This window comes from Sander lucioperca, chromosome 1 (genome assembly GCF_008315115.2).
Source record: "Sander lucioperca isolate FBNREF2018 chromosome 1, SLUC_FBN_1.2, whole genome shotgun sequence".
NCBI lineage: Eukaryota > Metazoa > Chordata > Actinopteri > Perciformes > Percidae > Sander > Sander lucioperca.
This window is the reverse complement of record NC_050173.1, coordinates 23,391,387-23,418,098: the sequence shown is the minus strand read 5'-3', so window position 1 is coordinate 23,418,098 and position 26,712 is coordinate 23,391,387. Positions and strand designations below refer to the sequence as shown.

The 26,712-nt window shown below is 40.8% G+C and overlaps 3 protein-coding genes across 4 annotated transcripts in view; 1 reads left to right on the top strand and 2 right to left on the bottom strand.

Moving 5' to 3' along the window:
* map3k22 (mitogen-activated protein kinase kinase kinase 22) overlaps nt 1-7,528 on the bottom strand; it is a 40,717-nt gene extending 33,189 nt beyond the window's left edge. Inside the window, exon 1 of the mRNA XM_031282037.2 lies at nt 7,136-7,528. The gene's annotated coding sequence lies outside the window, so the exon portion shown is untranslated. The remainder of the gene's footprint in view (nt 1-7,135) is intronic.
* Nucleotides 7,529-10,881: 3,353 nt separating this feature from the next.
* Nucleotides 10,882-25,333, bottom strand: dlec1 (DLEC1 cilia and flagella associated protein). 2 transcript variants are annotated; one of them, XM_036000925.1, is made up of 39 exons: nt 25,183-25,333; nt 24,913-25,073; nt 24,681-24,821; nt 24,402-24,558; nt 24,100-24,213; nt 23,827-24,011; nt 23,325-23,548; nt 21,860-21,938; nt 21,670-21,757; nt 21,180-21,353; nt 20,823-20,959; nt 20,575-20,667; nt 20,203-20,293; nt 19,914-20,076; nt 19,352-19,544; nt 19,112-19,188; nt 18,733-18,895; nt 18,527-18,623; nt 18,266-18,396; nt 17,960-18,121; nt 17,514-17,644; nt 17,185-17,335; nt 16,827-16,943; nt 16,546-16,667; nt 16,257-16,442; nt 16,098-16,165; nt 15,860-16,011; nt 15,575-15,690; nt 15,417-15,487; nt 14,553-14,773; nt 14,245-14,403; nt 14,020-14,142; nt 13,830-13,924; nt 13,589-13,673; nt 13,253-13,450; nt 12,547-12,708; nt 12,270-12,420; nt 11,607-11,718; nt 10,882-11,116 (listed from the first exon to the last, which is right to left on the bottom strand). In XM_036000925.1, exons 2-39 carry the CDS (start codon nt 24,994-24,996, stop codon nt 11,002-11,004), a joined length of 5,088 nt encoding a protein of 1,695 aa, XP_035856818.1. In that variant the 5' UTR covers nt 24,997-25,073; nt 25,183-25,333; the 3' UTR covers nt 10,882-11,001. The 2 variants fall into 2 exon arrangements, with proteins under 2 accessions (XP_035856818.1, XP_035856824.1); XM_036000931.1 differs by lacking the exons at nt 23,827-24,011; nt 24,402-24,558; nt 24,681-24,821; nt 24,913-25,073; nt 25,183-25,333 and having other exon boundaries at nt 24,100-24,212.
* Nucleotides 16,546-26,712, top strand: part of plcd1a (phospholipase C, delta 1a) — a 32,435-nt gene continuing 22,268 nt past the window's right edge. The window contains exon 1 of the mRNA XM_036000943.1: nt 16,546-16,555. The gene's annotated coding sequence lies outside the window, so the exon portion shown is untranslated. The remainder of the gene's footprint in view (nt 16,556-26,712) is intronic.

Sequence of the window (26,712 nt, the reverse complement as noted above, 5' to 3'; positions counted from 1 at the left end):
GTGTGAGCAGTGGTGGAATGTAACTAAGCACATTTACTCAAGTGCTGTACTTAAGTACAAATTTGAGGTACTTGTACTTTTCTTGAGCCTTTTCTTTTCATGCCACTTTCTACTTCTACTCCACTACATTTCAGAGGGAAATATTGTACCGTTTACCCCACTACATTAATCTGACAGCTAAATTACTAGTTACGTTACAAATTAAGATTTTAGCACACAGAACACAGGTAGTTTATAAAATATGTTTTATTATAAACTAAGCCACCCAACACTATAATGGCCAGCTGAAATGATTAGCTGATTAAACACTTAGTTGATTGACAGAACTGTCTGGATCGTTTCCAGTTTCTAAAATGTGAGTACTTTTACTTTTAATACTTTAAGTACATTTTCCTAATGGTACTTACATACTTGTACTTAAGTAACATTTTCAATGAAGGACTCTGTAACATGTAACAGAGTATTTTTACACTGTGGTATTAGTACTTTTACTTAAAGGAACACGCCGACTTATTGGGACTTTGTTTTATTCACCGTATCCCCCAGAGTTAGATTAGTCCATACATACCCTTCTCATCTCTGTGTGTGTCATAACTCTGTCTGGCGCAGCCACCACTAGCCTAGTTTAGCACAGATCCTGGAGGTAACCGGCTCCATCTAGCCTACTGCTCCCAATAAGTGATACAATAACGCCAACATTTTCCTATTTACATGTTGAGATTTGTATAGTCACAGCGTGTACAAATAAGGTCACATGAGACAGCCATCTTCTAACCGTATACAAACTGGGAACTATATTCTCAGAAGGCTAAGCACTGCTACTTGGGCGGAGTGAGTTGGCAACCCCATGAAAAGTTGTTACTCTCTGCTCCTCACCACAGGGCTTCTCAGGTGCTGCGAGCAAATCACTCTGCCCAAGTTGCAGTGCTTAGCCTTCTGAGAATATAGTTCCCAGTTTGTATACGGTTAGAAGATGGCTGTGTCTCATGTGACCTTGTTATTTGTACACGCTGTGACTATACAAATCACATGTAAATAGGAAAATGTTGGCGTTATTTTGTCACTTATTGGGAGCAGTAGGCTAGTTGGAGCCGGTTACCTCCAGGATCTGTGCTAAACTAGGCTAGCGGTGTGTGCGCCAGACAGAGTTACGACACACACAGAGATGAGAAGGGTATGTATGGACTTATCTAACTCTGGGGGATACGGTGAATAAGACAAAGTCCCAATAAGTCGGTGTGTTCCTTTAAGTAAAGGATCTGAATACTTCTTTCACTGCTGAGTGTGAGTGATGTGCATTTGCTGGCTTTTAAAATGTTTTTAAAAAACTACACAAATCTGCTCTGTTGATGAAATCATATAATGCATCACAGGCATATCATTAGGAGTCACAAGACCCAGTAGGCTGTCTGAATTGCAGTAAGTGAAGGTTGATTAGTGAGCCATGGATATTTAGGTGACTTACTCCTTTTTAAATAGGTCAGCGCGGGGGTGTCCCGTCTGCTGAACGCTTGCCAAGATTGTGTTGTGGACACATGAGTCAGAAGCATAATGCTGGCTGATTCTGGGAAAGAAGACAATACAGTTTGTAGTCCTGAACAGTGAGCAAACTGAGGGTTTTCTAAGCGGGGAGGCACTTGAGGAGTTCTAGGTGGTGGTAGGAATGCGTGGCCAGGAGAACGTCACTCAATGTGGGGCCTCAGCGCTCATTTATTAAAACCTTGGCTCCTCTTGCTTTGTCTCACAGGATTTATTGCAGAGAAGAGATCAAAGATTTTTTTCCAATGGGCCACAAAGACTCCTTCCTACAACATAACAAGACAATACTTCCCATCATATGGCACTAAATTTATATTTATGTTTTTTTTTGTTTTTTTTAATGATGCCTATATGTTTTTAGCTTTTTGTCTTAAGGTTGTTGTGTTGTAATTGTTGGAGCTTGTATTGCAAGACAAATTTCCGTGTCTACGGACAATAAAGTTCTATCTATCTATCTATCTATGTTTTATTTCAAATAAAGGAATTTCACTTTTGATTTGATGCCATTATTTAAACATTTGTATATCTTGTTTCAACTGTAAATGCATGCTCCACTAGGGAAGCTAGATACTTATTCAAGGCAGCTTCATCTCTTTATTATATAGAGCACTAGTGAGTCTCCCTATGATTATTTTTATTATTGATTAAGTCTCTAAAATGGTGGCCGGGTTAGCTCAGTTGGTAGAGCAGGCGCACATATATAGAGGTTTACTCCTCGACGCAGCGGCCATGGGTTTGACTCCGACCTGCGGCCCTTTGCTGCATGTCATTCCCCCTCTCTCTCCCCTTTCATGTCTTCATCTGTCCTATGGAAATAAAGGCCTAAAATGCCCAAAAAAATTATCTTTACATTTTTTTTTAAAAAAGTCTCTAAAATGTCAGAAAATAGTGGAAAAAAGGACATCACAATTGCCAAAGTGACAGCTTTAAATACCCAGAACACACGTGGATTTAATCTATATGGATATAAAGCAGTAAATCCTAACATTTAAAAACCTGGAACCAGGAAATGTCTATGAGCAGACTGAAATATCTCAACAAATATTGCATAGATGTCCATGAAATTTTGTACGTAGATTCATGGTCCCCATAGGATGAATGTCTCTAATTTTGGTGATCCACTTACCTTTTTATCTAATGCCACCAGCATAGTGGTTTTCACTTTTTTTCACCAGTAAAATGTCTACACACTAGGTGGATTGGCACATTTGGTGCAGACATTCCTGATTCCCAGATGATGTATCCTAATATCGTTGGTGACCCCCTGACTTTTTGTCTAGCGCCCTCATGAGATCAACATTTTAATTTGTCTGGCTTTGGTTTATGACCAAATACCAGCAAAACGAATGTCATTCTCAACAGCCTCAGGTACAGAGGCATCAAGCTAACTCAGGTCTGTGAGTCATTGAATAAACAGTTAAGTCCCACCTATGGGTCTGGCTGCAACCACAGAATTAGTGCACATCTCCCAGACTCAAGAGCCCTATAAATCATGTTGTCCATTAAATGTTTGCAATTTCCTAAAGCCAAATTTCAAATTCAGTTTATTATTATTATATATAAAACAGAGACAAACAGAAAATCCTTACAATTGGGGATCTGGAACTAGAAGTGTAATGTAATTGTATGTAATTGATTCATTAATCATTAGCCGCTGGTTTCATTACTTGAGTTTTCAACTCCAAGGACACAATAATAGTCATAGGAGAAAGTACCTGGTATAATGAGGGCCCAAAGGGACATATGAATAGTGGAGCTGGATGTACTATGTTCAATCAAACCACTGGTACCAATCAGACTCCAGTGTAAGAGGATCCTCCTCAGTAAAAGTGATGGCTCTATTAGCACAGAGATAAGTAGATCTGTCTGCCATTATCATCAACCACACAACACTGGCTAAAAATAGCCAACTGCAGGAGTGATTCTCCTGCCTTCCACAGTATATCCACTCCCTGGATCACCAGAACCATATTCTCCCCCCGAGAGAATCTGTAAAGTAAGCGGTCTTTTCCATTACGTGTTGACATGCTATTACAAGCACATTCATTCATTGTGTTTCTCCACCCAAATGCAGCCATGCAGAGACAGCTCATAGACTTAAACTCATTTCACGAGACAGAACGTCAAACAGCTGTGGTTCAGGAAGAGGCAGGAAAGTTTTTCGGCTTTGCCACCAAACCTATATCCATGAAAAGTGCCTCAGGTTCTGGGCTTTTGATACTCAAGAGGGTGAGTGAGTGTGACAATGAAAAATCCAAAAGTCATGATTTAATTTCAAGAGCTACCCTCTGTGGATTTCATTAAACATATTTGCAACAAACTACAAACAAAGTTGTCCTCAGTGTTATTGTACTAGTCCAGTCTGGCAGTGTTGTGTCTATCCGGCTGTCCTTGCCGTCTCTGCTGCTGATGGCTTTGTCCTTACGGTCAGACGAGCCGTGCAGACAAAGCTCAATCAGGACAACTTCCTCTTGGTTTCTGTAGAGGAGGGGGCTGGACCTTACCGATAAAGAAAGGCGACCCAGACTGACTTCGGAAAGCGCTCAGACCACATTCACTTTCTACTCTTGTAGGCTGAATTCAAAAGTGAGTTGTATTTTCTTCCATTAGCCTTCACAAAATACTTCTTAATGACATAATATGCTGTATTTTCTGTAAAGTTGAAGATAAAACTGAAATTTCACATCTGTAACAAGACTATAATTCTGTATTCCCATACAGAAGCACCACAGTCAGCAGTTACTGCTTAACGTCACCTCGGGTGTGCCGCAACCAGCTTTGCACACCTGTATTTGTGCAGTGTCAGTCTTTCTCCATTGCACACAAGCTCAAGTTCATTGTTTAGAAAGTGTTGGAAAACTGTGATCTTTAGGTCAAGTCACAGATTTTTCATATCTGGGTCCTGTCCTAAAGCCACTCCAGCATTTTCTCTGACTTTGCCGAGCTACGAATGTGAGTCATTGCTCAATTCTGAGGTTGTGTATACTCTGGAGATTATTTTCCTCAAGGATATATCTATATTGTCCCAGCTCATTTTTCTGTCTCCCAGCTTCTGCAGCTGTTTGTTTCTAAGGCAAGAGACGCATGATGCTGCAACTACCCTGCTTTACCATAGGGTTGATATTATCTAGGTGGCTGGTATTTGGGTTGTGCCAGATACAGTGCTTGGCAATCACAGCTCAATTTTTTGTCTTGTCAGACTAGACAATCTTTTCCCTCTCAAAGTCTGAGAGGGCTTTCTTTATTGTTTTGCTTTAGAGAGACTTTCTATCTACCACACAGCCCTGATTGAAGATGCCCTTCTGCCTGGTTCTTCCATCTCTGCAGATGACTGAAGCTCTCTTACAATGGTTACCTGGTTTATGATTACATCTAGGCATTTCTTGCCCAGTTTAGTCAGACTGGCAGCTTCAGGAAGTGTCATGGTGGTACTAAACACCTTCCTTTACGTCTCTAGCTCCATGCCTCAACACATCATTCCATTGACCTAATAGCTTGGTTTCGTCCAGTGAACTGATTTTTTGGTTTCGTCCAGTGAACTGATTTTGGTCCACATGGACCCAAATTATCACAATGAAAATTGAAGGAAATCAGGATGGTCGAAGCTCAATTTGGAGCATTATAGCAATGGCTTTGATTGCTTTATTTGAATAAAGCAATATTAAAATATGTAAAGCTCCAGCAATTTAGTATTGCTCTTCCACAAAGTTATGTGATTCACAATAGACAGATGAGGGATAAAAATGCCAAAATCAAAAAGGAGCACAGGACAAGATATTCTGACTTTTAGTCCTGTGAATGGGTCAACCTCCAAAAAGGCTGGCTCCTACATTTACCATAATACACTCTATAGCATTTTTCTGTTGGGGTAAATTCCCATGTCTTTCAAGCTATTCACCTGCATGTGAAGGAATAGTTTAAAAAAACTAGTGTTCAATGAACACAAAAGTTCTGCCGTCTACCATGCTATGCACAGTAATATACTATATCATGATCTTGCGTCAAGCTTGTTAAGAAGGAATGACACTTAATGACAAACTTGTTTTGCTTTCTAGTGTAACCAGGCAACGTCCAAAAGAGGCCTTCAAGGGAAGATAATAAGCCTGCTTCTTGAGTCACAGTAACCTTTCACTTCCAGCCTTCTAGTCAGTGGGCGTCTGGCAAGTAGTCAGGCTTCTGTGAATTTAGCATATGATGGCATGACTTTACACTCCTCACTGAAGGGGACAGCAAGAGGAAGAATACGTTGTTGTGACTAAAGACTCTCAGCATGAAATTGTCTGATGAAAATGATAGAACACAACTTTCTCATAAGTGGGCTGCTCAGAAATATAGCCTGCATGAGCAAACTCTGCAGTACATGACATTCTTTATAAACTCTCCTTGAACATTTGACAAACAATATCGACCTTGCACCAGGTTAACCTGCAACAGAAAGTTGAGCAATAAAGTCTATGTCATTAGTCCCATCAAAATCACAATTAACAACCCGTTGCTGCTGTCTCTGGCAAGCAAATTTACTGTGGGATCCAGCCCTGTTATCAGCCAAATGGATTGTTTTGCTTGAGGCACACCAACCATATCTGTGGGCGGCTTCCACTTGACAGTTTGATTCTCACTTTAAGGCTATTTCTGAGCCTCCTGGGGCACGCCAATGTGCTGATAAACTCGGCTGCACAGACTCCTGCGAGTGCACTTCATATTGGTTTGATCTGATAAACATGATGGCCTCATTAAAATCTAATTTGGCGGATTGTCTCAGAGGTCTGCCATCACAGGAATATGCTGGTGAGCTCTAGATGAAGCTCACCAGCATCCTCATCACTTTTATAACGGCCTCAGCGTGGACTCAACATACTTTGAAAATGCAAGGATGGAAATGGGCAGGGACCAGGAAGACAGTTTGAGGGAGGAACACATTTATCATGTGAAGGACTTTTCCGGACAAGAGCTGAGGATTTCTCCATCCTTTCAAAGTAAACACCAGTATAACCCACTGTGAATAACAGAGGTCTGGAAGACTGACAGCATAAAGAAAAAAGGATACAGATCATGAATGTGTCTACAAGCACAGGATGACAATGACTTTCCAGAAATCATTCACACCTCCAGGAATGCAATTTATGCTTTACTGATTATGATTAAAGCACACACAATTGTTCAAACCATGTGAGAAGAGTGTTTTGCACTGGAAATAATCACTCATAATCAAAGGAAACCATTTATTCCAGCAACAAAATATGAATTTATCAGCAAAAAGTATCTTCTTACAACAAATACGGGGCTGATTATGGGCCTTTACCTATCCAAATTCAATTTAATTTAGAAACACTTGCAATGAGATACATCTGTTGTTGTTCAAGTAACAGTTCCCACTTGCAAGAAGTCCTATTCAGTACGCTTCTGTATCGGTTAACATACTGCACACGTTTGTGTTTTATGATATGATTTATTTAAACTACAAATGACCAAAATAATAATAGCTGCAACTCTGTTTCAATGTACAGGCATGTTATTTGCTATCAACAGGAAATAACCGTCTAAAAGCAGTGATCTCACCAAACAAACCGAGACATAATCTAGACTGGACTCTTACCTTGTTATGAATGTGTCTCCATGTTGTAGTTGTGGCTGCAGGATGTATGAAGATGAATTAATTGGCGAGAGTAAGTTATCACAGATAAACGTCAGAAAGAGCGGAAAAATCCCAACAGATGCAGAGCAAATCTTGCCCAAAAACAGTGGGCTGATATCCCGGAAACTGCGCTCAGTGCTGATGAATTACAAATACAAGCTGTGTTCAGGCAGAAAGATCTTCTTTTCTCCCAGGTGCATGATCCAGAGCTGTGTTTACAGAGAGGAATAAACTGCAATGGTTGATGTGTTCCAGAGGAAAGTTTTTTCTTTTACCACCCTGCTCTTTGCTTGTCTCCACGCACACTACAGAGCAGAGCTGAGTTTCTCCCTGAAGCTGCGCCTCTGATGTCAGCAACAACGTGAGCTCTAGGAAGTGCTGACGCTCTCCGCTGCTGCGGTTAAGTGAAGGGAGCACCGCCACCCTGTGGACACCTGGAGCAAGTACAACATCTGCTACAAGTGCCTGTTTTTCTATTCTATTCTGCATCTGCAAACAAAAACTATACGATACTAACACATTTAGGATTTATTAACAGGACAGTATATAGACACTTTACAACATTATGCTTGAACAAAACTGATCATACAGTATATTACCAGAGACTATAAAAATATATATAGAAAAAAATAAATGACCCAAATATTACTTGTGATATTTTTTTATTTAATAAATGATAATGATACACATGCATATACAGTATATGTTTTCACAATATTCTTGTATTTATTAAGCAAAAAGCAGCAGCCGTCATGACAGAGCTATTGATGGCTTAAGGACAGCCACATTAAAAGTTAAGAGGATTAAAAAAAATAAGTAAAGGTAGTTTAGGTGGCAGGTTTGCCAATTGTAAAGACTTGTAGCTAAACTACAAACAAAAATATGTATATTATGCTTGAAACTGGAAAGCATACATGCAACACCTCCAGATGCAGCCAGGGACACATATTGTTGGCAGAATTTAATTTCCCCCCAGCCTTGTCAGGACACCACACCTGATCAGCGGCTGAGTACAGAGATGGCAGCAGCACTCGCAGATTTTGACTGTCACCCAATGAGCTCCTCTACAGTATGTACTGTAGGTGCTGTGCCTGATGTCCTGAGTGGCAGCACTTTCTCAGGTTGGAGTGCTTATCTTGGTCACAGGCACAGGAAAAAAGAACGGTCCACTAATGACTCAATCCTGACAAAATTATCCCCTTTAACTAAACGTCCCTCCCTTTATTGAGCCATTAAGAACTTGGGCCTTGACTGTAGGTAGGAACCCTGTGACATCTGTAACATTTGGACACCATTGAGACAGCCATTTATTTTTCTTGCAGTGTGGACAGCATGTTGTGTTCAATCAGTGAGCGCGCCAACGTGAGCTCCAGACTAATGGGCAGTGACAATGAAACAGACCATATAAACACAGCAGTGGATTATAACTCATCTTAACAGCATGTTGTTATCTTGTCAGACTGCTGAACCATTGCACTGCAAGCTAGAAAAGAGGCTACCTGTGCATCAAAATCATTTATAATGGGTACAAAAAATGTAATCCGGGGCAGTCCTGTCTCCTCTTTTTGCCACATTAGACCAGACAATCAAAATAACAAATGCTCCTCTGACCTTGTCCCTCGCTCTTCAGATTAGTTCCACACAGCACTATTTTATTGTGATCAGACATGCCCTTGCACTGTGTAAGACTGCTTGAGTGCAATGAATATCAATTGGACATTTGCATCTTTCTGTGGATTTGCAGTGCTTGTAGACGTCTGTACCGCTGAACTGTGCTGTAGATGAACACCACAGGCAGCTGTTATGAACAATAGCAGGCTGTGTGTGTGTGTGTGTGTTTCTTGTTTTTTTTTTTTTGCAGCATCACTTTAGCGAATGTTTCAGAAGGATTTGGGGTTTCTGGAGAAAAGCAGGTGAGAAAAGCAAGCAACTAATTTGACATACTATGACCTAAATTCTGTCATAGTGAACTCCAGCCAGGTGAGGGGTACAGGTCTGCAGTCAAGGCTTTTTGTTCTGCCAGTCCTGGGGGTCCTGAGGGCCAGTGCAGTGCTGGGACTTCCCCCTCATGGGTATTGAACCAGCCTTAACCATCCCTGCAGCACTGGAACAAGATGTGTGTGTGTGTGGAAGCACGTGTTCTCATACTTGTGTTTATCTTTTTTGATCTTTGCTAAAAGGGTCTTCTAGAAAAATCCATATCCCCTCAGGGCGAACTGCGGCTGATATCGACTTGCTGGAAATCAATAAGGTGTGGTGAGCTCCGCAGGAAAACCTAAAAATACTGGGGATTTTTTTTTTTATAGATTACATTTTATAGTAAATGATTGATTTCATGTGAGCAATTGAGAGATCCCCAGTCCTAAGAGAGAAGCCATTGCTATGGGTCATTCTCTCAACTGGGTGTCAGGTGATAACTGATAAATGAGCGCACAGGCAGACAGTGTTTGTTAACAGCTACAGAGCTGCTCTTCATTTGTTAGAGAAATACAAGACCCATTTGATAAAACCACACTGGAAAAATGCATCCATCAAACAGGCTTTCCTGTTCTAAAAATTGTCTCCAGGGCTTATCACATGTGCAGTGGGACTGGAGCTGCTGCTGTCTTCAATTTCCTGGACTGTAGGAGACTAGAAATTAGAAATTTGTTACTGTGATTACAGAGAGTGACTTGAAACATCCCTAAATAAAAGAGACTAGATGGTTATGCAATTCGGTGCCGTTTTGATAACCTTAATAATCACGTCACGTCACACAGGTAATGCTATTGTACATAGGTGTTAAGGTCTCTATGGAACATGTAAGATAGCAGGTGATTAATGCAGCCATATTATGCTCATTTTCAGGTTCATAATTGTATTTTAAGGTTGTACCAGAATAGGTTTACATGGTTTAATTTTCAAAAAAAACATATTTTTGTTGTACTGCACCGCTCTCTCTCACTGCTGCAGATCCTCTTTTCAGCTGGTCTCTGTTTTAGCTACAGAGTGAGACCTCTTTTCTTCTTCTGTACTATCTTTGATTGCACTTGCACATGCGCAGTAGCTCAGATGTAGATCATGTCAGCTAGCTAGCTCCATAGACAGTAAAAGAAAGGCTGTTTCTACAACTTGTAACTACGGTCAGTTACAAGGCAGGATTAGCTGGGAGACTTCTAAATGAGGGCGCACATGTAAGTAGTTCTTTTGTAGATTATGGTGAACTTGTGTGGTGTGTGTTGTAGCAGTGCTTTGCTATTGAGAACGAGGTAGCATGCTAGCGTTACGCTAGGAGCTAATGGTTGCGGTTAGCCTGCTCATTTCGGCTTGTGACGTCACAAGCCGTGCCGATTTTGAACAGCTCACCCAGAGACTGAAGGCAGGACACATTCAGAAACTGTATCTCACTTTAAACTGCATGGATGGATTTTTTTCAAAGTTTGTATGTGTGTGGAAACACCAGAGACACAACATAACACCCCAAATCCCATTTTTCATAATATGGGCACTTTAAGAGCCTACATGTGTCATATGAACTCGCATTAATATTAAACTGCATAAATCCTTCATCAATATGTTAAAATACAGAGATTAAGTTACTGTAATTCAGTGAGGATCTATTGCAAGTCTCAACATATCACATTATCAATTGTCTTGATAGAAAACCATTCACAAGTTTGATTATTAAAAGCACTTTTATATGTAACAAAAATGACAGAGACCTGCCATGAAGTTGTTCTTCATATTTATTTACATTTACTTACAAAAGGACTTATAAACGAGTTGATTTAAGGAGAGCAGGTTAAATAGCAGGTGGTGATTGTGTGACTGTGATGTCATGTTGACATCTAATCAGACCTGTACACTTCATCGAAGGATCCTGTTCCCTGGAGCTGCAGAGTGACGGGGGTCTTCACCAGAGGAGACTGGATTACCACAATGGCCCTGAACTCTCTGTCCTCACTATAACATAAATAATATGCAATCATCAAACGTTAGCATGTTTTGGATATCATAGCAAAATGTTACCATAATAGTATAAGCTTAAGATTATCCCTGTGTACACATTGTAATGTCGCATTCGATGTCGCACGGACCGCTTCAAAAAAATCATTCCTGCCACATTCCATAAAACGATACAACAATTCACAGCTGTGTGTGAGAGAACTCTCTAATTACCTCACACATTACAATATTGCACCATTATGCTACTTGCACACTGGTTACTTCATATTTATTTTTTGAGTGGGTGTTCTGGTATTTTGATCTTTTGTTATCTTATTTTATTTTATATTATTTATTATTTCTAGTATATTTCTTGTATTTTCTGTATGTATGTGTGTGAGTGAGTATGTGTGTATGTCCTTGTAACCTGCTGCTGTAACACAGTCATTTCCCAGTTTGGGATTAGATAGAAAGTCCAACCTTCTATCTATCTAATGGTGGTTGTTACCCAGGGGTGAAGCTGATCTGGAGACACTGGCTGCAGCTGGTGACCTGCAGCTCCTTTGACCTGAGAAGCCCGAAGTCTGGTGTCACTCTGAACACATGGGAGTCTCCGTCATCTGGCACGCACGCACGCACGCACGCACACACACACGCACACACACACACACGCACACACACACACACGCACACACACGCACACACACACACGCACACACACACACGCACACGCACACACACACACACACACACACACACACACACACACGTCAATTGTAGGTTGACAAGCTATGCGAAAACAAAGGAATATGAATCATAATTGACACTACTGACATCATTTCATATGCATCATTTTCTTGGCACTATAATTATTACTGCAGGCAAAAGGATTTTAAGCTCTCTCATTATATTTAACAGACTATAGAAAAGCTCAAAACTAGTTATAATAAGGAAGATGAGTCAGACACCTTTTAACTGCTACAGAAAATAATGAGATAGGCCAACTATATATATATACACAACTATATATATATATATATAAATAATAATAATTGCCATTCCAATGTACTGTATGTGTAAAAGAATATGCCAGAGCCAATGTAAGAGCACTGAAGTGTATGCCAAGAGATATGGCACAAAAAAAAAAATGTAGATGACAGTCAGTAGTTACCTATAACTGATTTCCAGTAAGTGTGGGCTCCATAGCTGTAGAGGCTGACTTCTATTATGTGTGTCTGCCCCACGTAGCAGAACCCAAAGTTGATGCTGTCACTGGACAGACGCATTGTAGCAAGATCCAAATGGGCACAGAGAGGCACTGTCTGCACAGAGCAGAGAAGAAATGAACTTTGAGAGGTCAATTAAAATGGTTATACAGTATTATATAATATTCTATATATTTTTGCTTTTACACATTTCTACAGTTGAGATTCACTACAGTGTCTGACCTGCAGGCTGTTGTTGCTGTAGTGAATCAGGAGGTATTGCTGGAACCTCAGCTTCCTTCCCCCTCGGGCACATTCGATCAGTGTCACCCCGGGATAGACTTCCTCATCTGCCTGGTCCACATGATCCAGAAGGGACATGGAGCAGCGGAAAGCCACTTTCACCTGGCATTCACAGAAAAGAGTACAACTTACTGTCGAGAATAACAAGATAACAGACCATTCTGTTTTTTGTTTTTTTCTTTCTGCTATGTACAGTACAGTATGTACTGGCTCAGAATTGGCCTCTTGAGAGGGGGGAGGGGGGGGGCTACGCACAACAGTAAGCATGATCGGTCCACGTACAATAAAGGCAATGAGGCTGTGTTACCTTATTTCACAAAAATCTATGCATTTTCCTGTTATTTCTGACAATTTGATAAACAAAAATGTATATTATGCTTGAGTAAATAAAACCCCAACTAACAAAAAAAATTGGGGTTAAAAAACCTCATCAAATCACCGAAAGAGTCCGGTACAGCCTGACTCAATCAACACTCATTCAATTTTATGTTCTGCTTGTTCAACTGTTGTTTGGTAAATTGCTCTTCAACGCATTCAGAGAGGATTTTAATTGCTATTTTTATTCTCAATTCTTGTCCTTTGGGGCTGGCTAAAACCTCTTTGAGGGGCGCCAAAAATTCCTCATGACTGGCTCTCCTCATCTCACCTGCATGATGTGTTGTGGTTGCAGCACCAGAGACTGGCTGTCGCCAGTAGGTGGGTTGCTGGAGGTGCTGGTGCGGGCTCGAGGCTGCGGCATGAGCACTAAAAATGGAGGCTGAGTCCCCAGTCTGAAGTGTAGGGGCATTTCAGAGTTGTTTTTCAGCTTAAGGGCCCGTGTGATGTCAAATTCACAAACTACCAGCTACGGAGAAAAACAACCAGAAAAGCGACCACTGAACATGAATGGTCTGAAATACTGTACACCCTTGGGATCAATACCTCAGGCGTGCACTTCAGTGCGTCAGAGTACTGTTGATTATTGAAGATTTCTCAGACCGACCTTCTCTGATTCTGCCCTTAGTAAATCACCGGCCGAGGCGTGAAACTCCAGCACCCCCTCGTCCTCCTCCATCTGCACTAACAGCCTGCAGCAACAGCGAGCCAAGAGGAAGATATGTAACTTAATCAGACCAACTCTGTGCTCCTTTTACCTAACCTGAGTTCATTTTAATTTCAGGAAACATAAATTGAGCTGGAAGCATTGGGGGTTTCGGGGACTTAGTATGATTGTAATTGCTTACACTGCAGGCTTAACTACTGCTAGTAGATCCATTCTGACAGGCTCCAAATCCAAACCCTGAGCTCTCCCAACTTTACCCGGGACACAGGCAGCCATCTGTAAACAAACACAACACAATGATAAGGAAATTCAGTTTGCCTTTTACAGGATTTAAAATTGAAAGACACTGTTTAGTGTTTTGAGCGTGTCACCCCGGAGTCTAGACTTATAAAGCCCAGAGCCAGGCCCACACATCTGGACTCATGGCCTGACCCGGAAAGAGTCAAAGGAGTGAAAGATACATGGATGGTGCCGCTGCTCTTTGCTGGAATCACCTTGGGATAAACAGCAGAAAAAGAAAATACATTACTCATATGGCTAAAAGCCAGATTTAAGTGTTAAAATGGAGGTATGTGGCTAAAATCTTATCGACGTACTATTTGCTGGGGTGTGATGCAGTATGGGTAATCTGAGAGGTTGCCCACATGAGGTCTGATGTGGACAGAGAGGAGATTGCTCTTTGCAGGAGATGAATAAAGACAGGTTTCTTCTTCCTCACAGTCATCCTTGGATACATACTCCTCCTCTTCTCCGCTCTGAAATCAATAGGATAAAGCCGGTTTGAGCCAATGAAATGTGGGTCCACTTACTGGCATCGTAGCCATAAAAATTTCCCAGAGGCAATGTCATAAAAGTCATTAAAGTTTATGTTTGTGTTCTGTGTTGCCATGTCAATTGTACTCACAGTCATGCTTTGGAGAGAGTCGCTAGTTCCCTCAGAACCTGGGGTCTTATTTCTTTCCCACGCTGTTTGAATGTCCCCACCAGAAATCCCTATTGCTCCACTCAGCACTTCATTGCCATCAGCATCTTTAACTGGAAAGGCGTGTCCATATGCCACCACAACATCCACCAGTTTACGGTCATTCTGATCTATGTTATATGTTTCCCAGTCCATGCGAATATCTGCCAGCAAAAAAAGATTCAGATCAGAAAAATGTATTAACCAGCTAAACTAGTTCATTGCAGTGACAAATAACAACAAATATAGTCAGAGAGGTCACAGCCAACTGCATATTAAAGACATACTGCAATGCAGTAGTCAGACTAACACACAAACTAAGACATATTCCAAGCAGATGTTAGCATAGCTCAGGAATCCGCCTAGCAACTAAAATACAATTTATAAATTCATAAATAAAAGCCAGATTACAAGGGATGCACCCAAAACAGGACCAATAAAACAGGCAATAAACCATTCAAAACTATGTCCACAACAACCCATATCTCAGAAAACAAGCAAATATTCCATGTCATTCATAAGTTTCACAGCTGTGGGCATCAGAAACCTTTTAAATCGTTCTGTGGAGCATCTGGCCACTCTATACACTTTTTAGACAACTTAAACACCAAATGGGGGGATAAAACTGAAGTAGGGTTATTACTGCCAATACCGTCTCTAATGAATTAGGAGTTAAAACAACTCTTGAAGCAGCCTTTTTAAGAGAATTTCTTGATGAAAATGCTGTTACCCCAACAGACAAGAAATGTGAGGGTGCAACAATTTCCTCCTCAGATCAGGATGTTTTTTTTTAATAATTCCACTTACCAAACATGGTGGGATTGTTGATGCGAAGAGAACGAGACACTGTGTCACCTCCAGATACGTGAGTGCCAAACCTAATGATGCAAACAGGAATGTCAAACCGAAAGATATAATGCCATCATTAGTGTATTTTAATTGGAGAAATGGACAGCTGAACAGACTGTGTGATTGGTCCCTGGTTCTGATCATCTGGACGTGGGCCTGTCATTTGGAAGTAGAGTGGGCAGCCTGTCACCTTCATCTGCATGGGAATGACCGTGGGCTGGAGGTCCCCCACCTGCAGGAGGAAAATCACATTTCAACATTATTCATCGATCTACAACAAAATGAAGGATGAGGATGAGGATACATGCGTAAACATTGAAGCTCCTCATCTCAATCTTGCAGAAAAAAGTAAATTCTAATCCTGACATATCTAGTTAGCACCTATAAATATGGTAACATACTTTACATATGAGGTGATCTCTGTATTCCCCCCACATGTCAGTGTAGGCAGTGACATCCACAGTCTGGGTCTCAAAAGGTCCCAGCATCCCAGTGTTGGGTAGGACAAAGAATGCGGCACCTTTTCCATGAGCCAGCAGGCTGCTCACAAACTCTGCCAAGAGATACAGAAAGTATGAGTATGTACTCAATCTGCTTAATTTTAAAATTGAAAAGTGAAAAATAAAAGTTAAAGCATACCCTTGTGGGCTTTTTCTTCTACTTTCTTAGCTTGAAAAGAGTGAAGCAGCTTCTTGACGCATGTGATCCTGCGATTTAAATGCAGCCCGTGTCAAATCTGCAGTAAAATGAAGTTATTCTTTGATCCATTATTCAGGTCAGTGAGCTAGCTCCCCTTACCTTTTTTCTGAGTGGTTGTTGGGCTTTGAGGCATGGCAGGTGAAATACTCCGCCTCTATGGTGAAAGGGGCAGGGATAGCCGTTTGATTGGTTATCAACAACTGTTTAGTAACAGCTCTCTTCAAAATGACGTCGTCTCCAAAGTCAAGTAACAGTGTTGAGAGGCTCTCATCATCTGGGGGGGAGCTAAAAGCAAGGAACAGCGACCATGACTTACCAAACACGTATGCTATAGAGTTAGTGCAGCTAATAGGTGGTTAGATAATCAATTTTAAACCAAGACTATTACCAAACACTGGGTAGCGAGTAGGACACACTGAGTTTCTTGATTTTGGAAGCCACGATGCCAACAACAAGAGGAGAGTTCATCCCCTGGACCTCACAGAGAGCAGCCACTTCAGTCAGCTCCAGCTGGACAAACAGACAAATATTTAAAGACAATTCTCAGAAAAAGACAAAATCCAAATAGAATTGGTACATCTTTAGCTGCAAGCAGCACAATATGCCTCCTTCACTCTCACATTCTCAGGTGTTAAGGGACAAATCTTGTGTTAATAACTTGGTACTTACATCTGAGTGAGAGATAAAGGTAACTGTGATCTCCAAACTGGCATTAGGTCCTAAAGTACCAGATGAGGGGTCAAAACTGGCTGTATACAGTTCAGCCTGTTTACCCTGGAGCTGTGTCTGGTGGGAAAATGTAACGCTCACATCACCAAGTATTGTCATAAAAGACATCCTAGATTCAGACAATTTTATCTATGAGAAAAAAACTAATAACCATTCTCTAATTGATAATATGTGCCCAAACAACCTTACTTTTTATATGGATTATGCACTGCAAACATGCATACAGACTCAGGCTTTTTTACATGATTTTAATGCAGCATTTATTCTTCTTACAGTAAGTTAAGTTACGCCAGCATACCATCCAGCTAAAGTGTGAAGGCAGCAGTGTCTGGTTGAATAGAGTGATGGTCGCCTTGGCAGGAACTCCAACGTAGAGTTCAGAGAGGAGCAGCTCAGAGTTGAGCAGACACACCTGAGGAGACTGCACATCTGCTCGCACTGACAGGTGACTGCAACGGACACACAGGTGGTGTCACTTGTTCTCAACAGGACACTGAGTAACCTACAACAACTATTGTTGTCAGGGCTGGTCCCTCTGCACCACTTAACAGACCCTAAGTTCAAGCTGCCTTTAAAAACAATGCTTAGTGAGGAGCAGTGAAGTTGTATGCAGCTGAGCATCCTTACCATCCTGTTCCATTCTCCACAGTCAAGTCCAGCTCTGTTTCATATCGCTGGCAGAATTGGGGTCTGAAAAGCACATCCACACTGCAAGAGGCCAATGGGGGCAGCACACCTCTGCGCGGCTCTACTAAAATCTAAGCAACAGAGATTTATATAGACTTAATCATACTTTTTATCACAAATGTGTTGCTACATTAGTCCACTGTACAATAGACCTTTTTCACGGCAGACATGTTGACATGTCATAGTAGGAAAAGCACAGGTGTATTCAAAACCATTCATGATGGCTGCATTCCACTTAGGAGAGGCCCTGGTATTGTGCATGCTGACTCACTGAAATAGCTTACTGGGACACTTGATGGAATGGAGCCATTGTTATGGTTATCAATTTCAGCTGTGCTTTTCCTACTATGACAAGTCAAAATGTCTGCTCTGAAAAAGGTCCATACCTGTGTGTCTTCGTGGTCCTGCTGACTATTATGCCTCTCCATCAATGTCCAGGAGGCCTCCAGCTGGGTGATGTTAGTGAGGAGCAACGTGGCCTGTGTCTGCTCCCCAAGCTTCAAGAGCCCAAACTCCACACTGGGCACACTGAGGGTCACTATGGGACCCTATACAAAATCAAATGATGAGCATAAAGAGATCACAGCAACAAACTACCAATGTGGAATAGAAAAGCATTTTGTGAATATGTTAGCCATGACGTGTTTAGTGATTTTGTGATGGTGTTAAGATGTAGTCCATAACCCTTTTACCTTAAAAGAGACTTCCACGGCCAGAGTGACGGGCTCATGGCAATGCTCTATGTGGCAAACCAGACTGGTCACAACCCTGTCTGGTTTCCCTCCACTCAAAATCAGGTCGAAATCGAAACACTCGTTCTCCTCTAGACCCACAGAGGACAAATCCATTAATGATGAACCGATAAATCAACTATATGAAATGCTGTTTACAATTCATATTGTACAAATTAAAGGAGGTTTCCCTATTATTCTACGTTGTACTGTGTGACACACCTATTCTACCATTAGAGGGCTCTACTTCTATTACGTGGCTGCTGCTGCTCATTGTCTCCCATTGAAAAAAGATGCAGGTTTTGCTCTGGTTCCACATCTAATACACACAAAACACAAAAACACCATGTATGTAACTGTAATGATTTGATGGAAATCTAATTTCTGTCAATTATAGTTAACAGAAGGAGAAAAGTGACTGAAATAACCTTGAATTGCCTGCGGGTGGTCGTGCAAATAAAAATCTCTCCGGGGATTACAACAGCGTAGGGCTCCAGTAGGACCTGGTACGGCTCTGTGGACCCCTTGACCTCTATCTCCATGACGATGACATCACTCACCTTGGAGCCAGTGCGCACAGGCTGAAGGACACTAGATTTCCGCACGCACGCGCACACACACACACACACACACACACACACACACACACAGAGAAGCAATCCAACACTTTGTTGTATGCCAAAGGTATGCTTCTAATGTGTGCTGTCAGAGTTATTTGTATTTGATAACGTGCTGTTATTTTTTTACATATTAATATTTACAGTACATGCTTCCACCACTGTTCATACAAAGTCACAGAAACTTTACCCAATGTCACTGGGCTCTGGTGGCAGCTGGGGGACATCCCTCAGGACTAAGTGACAAACACTGTGGTAATCCTTCAACTTAAGAAAACACAAACATTTTTAATAGGACATGAAATAACAGCTTTGAGCTTCGAAACAGGAGACTCATAATGTAAAGAAACACATCATTCTTAAAGCATAACGAGGGTTATCATAAACCCCTGATTCCTGTTTTCTGTCATTTATCCTGAGTCTTCTGTACCTCTTTAGGACAGAAGGTGAACAGAAACTCTTGTTCCTGGCAGGGGGCCAGAACCCCTGTTATGGGGCTGACGTGGAAAACATCATCTGTGGCCAGGTGGAACTGGATATGGGAGGGCTCTGGGGTTTCCCCTGGAAGCAGAGGGTGCAGGTTTGGCTTCATGATCTGCCAGTGGAAAGGCAGCTCCAAGTGGCTTCAGCCCCAGAGAGAGAGAGAGAGAGACAGAGAGAGAGAGAGAGAGAGAGAGAGAGAGAGAGAGAGATGTAAAGTGATCACTGAAGGAAAACTATTTCTACTTGTGCTGCTGCACAGGGTCAGTGACAGAGCAGCTTGTGGTTAATCAGTATTTAGTTTCTTACTCAAGAACACTTCAACTAAATAAATTCTGCCAATACTGGGGCTTGAATCCCAGCGCTCCAATTTAAGAGTGGTCTCCCTTCTCACTATGTTATCCTATGGCCACAACGTTTGTACTTGTGGAGAGGCATGAGATTAAAACATTTTAAAAACATGATACTATATCATGCTTCGTTGTGATGATATATGAGGGTGTGAGGCTTACACATTGTTTCTAATGATGACTTTTTTCTGTTGCCCAGAGTGAGGGTTACATGGGCTGAAACGGACAAAGTGCTCTGCAGTGAGATCATGCACCTCTCCCACCACAGGAGGCTCAGTCTTCCCAGATACAGACACAAGCTCAAGTGCAATCAGCTGGCCCAAACCTGGGAAACACACACACATTATAGAGACATCCAAATAAGCACATTTTACCTTAGATTGGATGAATTTCAAATGATGATATTTTTAACAGACTAGTAAAAAGTGTTTCAATCACTGAAAAGATTCACCTTCAATGGAAATGTCTTTCACCTGGCAGTTGTCACACACAACAGAGAACATTTGACAGCTCTTCTCAGCAGTGGTGGGAAAGAAAACCACCTGCAAACACACACACACACACACACACACACACACACACACACACACACACACACACACACACACACACACACACACACACACACACACACACACAATTTCTACGTGCATACAGCTAGTGAAACCTGCATCTTAAAACTGTGAAGTAAGCTGAGAAGCCTTAAAATCCTCTAAGTGAGAGTTTCTATTGTGGATTTAATCCAGTCAGATAACACATGACTCTAAATCATTGTATCTACATACATTATTTTTCTTTTAATTTACCCCAATAACACACTCACCTCCACTACAGTGGCCTCTCCTGGCTGCAGCACAAAAAGAGACGGGCTTACTGCAAAGGGGGGCTGCTCAGAAAAGTAAGTTCTTGCCACAGACTATATAAAAAAAGAAAAACAGATAAACAGTCAAGCACATGAGGGATACTTTCTTTTTTTTTACAATAAAAAAACTAAATATTTTGGTATCTATTGTAAGTAAGTAACCCATCGCCACAATGAAACAGCATGTTATGTGTCAGATAGATTTTTACCCTGAGGTTTGAGGCTGGCCACTGGTTCTTGGGGATGACACAGAAGGTCCCAGCACTGAGGCCAATATTTTGGCACAGGAACTCAACACATTTTACTCCTCCGATCAGACAACAACCACAGTTCAGAACTCTTGGTACTGCACAATAATTAGGGGGGAAACAAATCAATAATGCATGATCGAATAAAGTAGACAGACAGACAGACAGACAGACAGATAGACAGATAGACAGATAGACAGATAGAGAGATAGATAGATAGATAGATAGATAGATGGATGGACTTTATTAATCCCAAATTGGGAAATTACTCATGAGCACAACAACAACGTTGGGTTGGTAGATTGTAATGAGACTCACATGTGAGTATCGGAGGGGGTCTTCTGGCCACGATGGGCACCACGAGCAGGAGTTCAGCCTGGGTCTCCACCACTATGAAGTCCTCATAATCCCCCAGGGAGTCTGGAGCGAAGCGCACTGTGTACTTACAGCTCATCCCTGGGGCAACAACACCACCCTCACCAGGGAATCTCCCTGCCAAAAAATATCTGAATATCAATCCCTTCTTACATTGTACCAGTGTCATTCTCTACATTCACGTGTGTGCAATTCATCTTCTCATACTCATGCTTAATACAGTAGGTGGTGCTGATGTTCACTTACAGGATCCAACAGCAACACAGGAATGCTCGAAACCACAAATTACATTCCAGATATGCATGACTTTATTTGCCAAACTCTCTGGCATTCCTTTTTGATACAGTCACTGACATGTGACATACTTGATTATCTCCTCACTACCAACAGTATCATGTATGTAAATTCAATCAAAACAAAAGGAAGAGCTCACCCAGTCCAACAGAGAAGTAAGGAGTGGTAGGAGGGATGACCCGGACAGTACGGCTTGCAGAAGTCAAGTTTTTCAGCTCCAGACTAGTCTAGAACAAAACAGGGCGTGTTACTGTACATCATCTCATTGACAAACAGTAAGTAGTCCTGTGTTAAGTTATAATTGTTTAGTAGAAGTCACTGAAATCTACCTCATATACATGTCCCACACTGTAGTCAGAGAAAACCACCACTGTAGGTTTTGCTAAAAAGACTGGTTCATCAGTTGAGCTTCAGGGAGAAAGAGCACAAACACAACACCTAAGTATCCTGTCTGTTCTCAAATAAAGACAGTCTTACAGGAATTGGTGAGCTGGGTAACAAGCTACTAATGCCAGAATTAGCTTCTACATAAAACCACAAAGCAAGCATTTCTAATTTTACTTTCTTCATCTGCCAAAGAAGAACTTTTTGCCTATGCTTTTAGGTCGGATCCAAGCTGGAGCTGCTGAAGCAGGAAGGGGTTCTTGGACCCAATAATGCTCATCATTGTCATCCACAATGTGTGTGCATATAAGGCATAAATGAAAAGAGAGTCATGCATATATACACAAACATGAAACTGGCATCCTATTCCTTTACACACAGAGTAAAAACAAAAAGTTAGCAATGCATATGTACAGAGTTAATGCTATCTTATTTCAAATTACTTGTTGCAGAGTTAGTGATAGATCTTGCTGACATGACAGCAGTCAAATAGTCTACTATATCCTCTCACTGTTAGGTGTGGCAAACAGTGTTTCACAGGCAGAATATAAGTCAGCCTGTCTCTTTCAATGCACACACAGCTCTCACTGCAGTTTGTGTCTTCATTTACCTTCAGATGAAACCCTCTATCTGTCGGTCATTTTCAAATGCATGTCAAAATGCATTTGAAAATGTTAACCACCCATTTGCTAAGAATCAATGACTTCAAATATTATGTGACCCAGGCCTGATTTGATTAAGAATGTAATGTGACAGTCAGATGGAGAAAAATTTGTTTTTTTTTTCCTGAGATTTTTTTTAGCATAATTGGTGTGAAAATCCACTCTGGTTTCATGGGTAAAGGGGATTGTGCTAGGTTGAATTCATTATATGGGAATAAGAACTATTTTTGAAGATGCACGGATACAGCTTCAGCTCTATACTGCGATAAGGCAGGCATATAATGAGTAACTGCAAGCTTGGCACAAAACATTTATACCCAATATACTGTATGTAGAGACCATGACAATTTTAAAGGCTTTGATGTTTTTTGTTTGTAATAACTTCACAGTTGGTATAATTCTTACACCATTATAACAGAAATACTAATAATATGAGGATCAAGAAACACACCCTGGCAGATGCATTGTACGATAAATGACATAATGTCAGGAGTATCAAGTTACAAAGCTCTGCTTTGGAATAAAAGGTGCACTCTGGTAAAGAGTACTTATGTTTGCAGTTTATATTGAAGAGGCATTGTCTGCCCTAAGACTATTGTATTTCGTCAAGTATTACCCATACAACATTTTCATATATGACCCACAATGTCAATATCCTGCCTTTTTATATATCTTGCTCTATGACACAATGATAATAGGTACTGTAAAATGATGACACCGGCACTTTTACTCAGCACATTTCAGGTACCTTTGCTCATCCATCTCTTTCCTCACATGCTCTGTCTTCCCCACTTTGGTCCTGGGCCATACGAGGGATGTGCCACTCTGCTGTGCATTCGGTGGAAGGAAGCGAGGATTGCGCAGGAAACTGTGTCGATCTTTCAGCTTCTGAAGTTTTTCCCATCCCTCTGCCCGATCCTTTGCGCTTGGCTCATCCTTCCACTTTGGTCTGGGTTTGGACTGGTTGGGCCTCTGTGAAACATATTTATAGTACACTGATGTAATCAAGACTCTTCATCCCAGAGGAACTCTGGCTTGCCAAATCAGAATCTTCATTTACATCAGTTTTCAAAACTCACTCTTTTTATGTTCTATTTGTCCCTGTTGTCTTCCTTTTTTCAATTAGTCTTTTGTTTCAGGTGATTATCTACTCTTTTTAATTGTAATATTAGTATTTTAGATTCTATTTGTGTAAAATGTGTCTTGATAGCTCTGTCTTATCGACAGGGTGTAGGCTTGTGACTCCTCACCTCCCTAGAAGTTTTCGTCCTCTTTGGGGTTTCTAAGCTGGACTCAAGCGTCAGGCTGAGATCTGATTCATTCATCCCTGAGACAATCTTTTTTGAACTGGGAATTAGCGTATAACCATCATCCTGAGGCTCCCTGGACACGTGCATGGCGTAAGCGATGGTGGGTTTGCCAGGATTTGATTTCACTGACAGGAAAAGGATAAGTGAAATGATGAGCCAAAGCACACCGCTAGCATTAATAAATTAAGATGAATCCAAAAGGGGGTCATGTACTTGCTGCTGGTGCTTCCACTCGTGGTTTTTGTGTAGTTAAGTAGTCCTGCGGGGAAATGAGGTTGTTCATTTCGAGAAGATCTTTGTCTACGCACCAGGAAAAGGCTGATTTGACTGAAAATAGACATAAGACATAACATCAAATAACATCCCTGGTATATTTAAAGTAAAAAAAAAAAAAAAAAAAAAATATATATATATATATATATATATATATATATATATATATAGACAGTTACAGGTCATCTTCTTTACAGCAGTATGACATATTACATCAATTCATGACAATGTTTCTATCTCACCTGTGAGGAGGCCCTGGTGATCATAAACATCTCCCATTTCCTCTTTCATTCTCTCATAAGCCTGGCTTTCTGTGGCTGCAGCCCGAGCTCTGGCCTGAATTATATGACTCTCCAGCATGTCAGCGTCTTTTATACGTAGGCTGTATTCAGAATGAGCCTGTGATTGAAATAAAGCATAATAAAAATAACACAGATACATATCATTGTGATAGTTTATCTATTAACACTGCATTGTGAAGTCTGCAGTACAGTTTTGCAGTGTTATTAGTAGGTTGTTACCTGTTGAAGCTCTGCAACATATCTGTCATGGTAGCTGCTTCGTCCATTCTTTGTCTTCATGAGGTTGGACAAAGTGTCTTTCCCGATGATGTCTTTTGTGTAAAGGTCCTTAAATGTGCTTGCTAACACATGAGAGATGTCCTAGTGTAACGTTACAAGAAAGAGATGGTTTAAAAATGTGATTATTACCGGTACATTATAAGTAATTTTTAGCAGCAGGTGTTCTTCATACCTGTGACTTTTCTGATGCGGGTCTGTGACTGTTCACAGACGGATCAATCCGCGATTTTTCTCTCGTGTCTGGTTCTTCTAGCATGGTACAGAAGCACTGACCCACTCATGTAGCTAGCTAACTGTGCTAATTTCCTAAACAGCTAACGTTATGCTAGTTGGCTATAAGTTAGCTAGCTAGTTAATTAGCGAGAACTAGTTTATTAGCACGTAAAGTCAATGTCAAAACAGGCATGTAGCGTTAGCAAGGCAAGTTTCACAAATCATTAACCTTTCAAAGATAACCCATCCACATAATTTAGCTATTGCGGTGGCTAAAAGTTCATTTTGTTCAAGTCTTTCACTATTTGCTGCTTTTCCGCCATATTTGTGTACATGTGGTTGCCATAGCGACAGCCAAAGCCATATCCGCTGTTGCACTGGAAGGATAGAAAATACAAAAAGAAAAAAAAAAAAAAAAAAAAAAAAAAGGATAGAAAATACACAATAGGCTACAATATTTCTTTAAACTTTAAAACAGACAAACAAACACACGCACACACACACACACACACACGCACACACACACACGCACACACACACACACACGCACACACGCACACACACACACACACACACACACACACACACACACACACACACACACACACCGTTTTTATCATTACACAGCCTTTATTTTTGTACATTTTGACCGAACAATGTACATAGCCTAAGCCAAAAGGTTTGGCAACCACTGGTTTAATCTTAAACCATATTTAGCCTAATGTATGTGTGCTCATCTTCTTTTTTTTTTTAGGGAAAATCTTAAACTGAAAAAATAACAAGAAGGTTACAGCTATGTAGAGGATAAAAAAGTGCATTTCCCTCTGAAATGTATTAAAGTCGAAGTATAAAGTAATATAAACTAAAAATACTCAAGTAAGCTAGGCTATCTGAAAATCGCACTTATGTACTGAAAAGTAAATAAGTACATTTACTCATGTTCAGTCTGAACATGAGTAAATGTAGGCCTACTTATTTACTTTCCAGTGCCTTATACAACTAAGCCTATATGAATCCAGTAATATAGTACTACTGGCCTTATACTCTGCAAAAACAACAACTAAAGAACAAAGGCTTCCCTGCTGTCTTAAATTTCACTGAAACATTGACTAGATAAATAGTTCAAAGATAATTGACGATTATAATGCTTGATTTATTTTTGATTGATTGATTATCATTCAACTCATCACTTAAAGTGACAAAACAAACTCTTGCTTTTTAGATCTAAGGTTTTTCCATGTTGAAACTGACAAACACATGCTACATTGACTTAATGAACAAATATGGTTTCATTTAATTAAATTAGGGTAATTTCAAGTGTTTCCTGATTTTTTGCAGCATTTTCTGACTCACAGCTGACACACTGAACCAGACTACCTCATGAGACCAAATGCAACATATTAATTAAACAATCACATCCGCATACTGAACTGCCATGAGGTGTGACATTGTTTCTGTTGCATGTGTGTGACTTATTTTCCAAGAAGCTACCTAGAAAGAATAACTGGCTGCCCTTGTACAATGCAAAAGTAAACTGGTACAGGTACTGAAGGAAGTGGTTTCTATCAGTTGTGTCATGCAAAGTCTTATCAAAGCATTGCAGAGAATTTTTGCCTATATAGCCTTATGCAAAACGAGCAGTTTCTTTATAAAAAAACAAAACAATGCTTTGGAAATACATGAAGGTCAATAATGTGTTTCGTTTAGGAGGCAAAGTTTCCAAAAACACCCCAAACCAAATCCTTGACTGTGCTGATCT

What these genes read in the sequence shown, in the direction of transcription:
- dlec1 (XM_036000925.1), bottom strand. Translation starts at nt 24,996, where the DNA reads ATGCTAGAAGAACCAGACACGAGAGAAAAATCGCGGATTGATCCGTCT. An exon ending in GAAAGACATTTCCATTGAAG is followed by an intron (nt 20,077 to 20,202) that starts GTGAATCTTTTC and finishes TGTGTTTCCCAG; the next exon opens with GTTTGGGCCAGCTGATTGCA. An exon ending in GCCCTCTAATGGTAGAATAG is followed by an intron (nt 18,397 to 18,526) that starts GTGTGTCACACA and finishes CTGTGGGTCTAG; the next exon opens with AGGAGAACGAGTGTTTCGAT.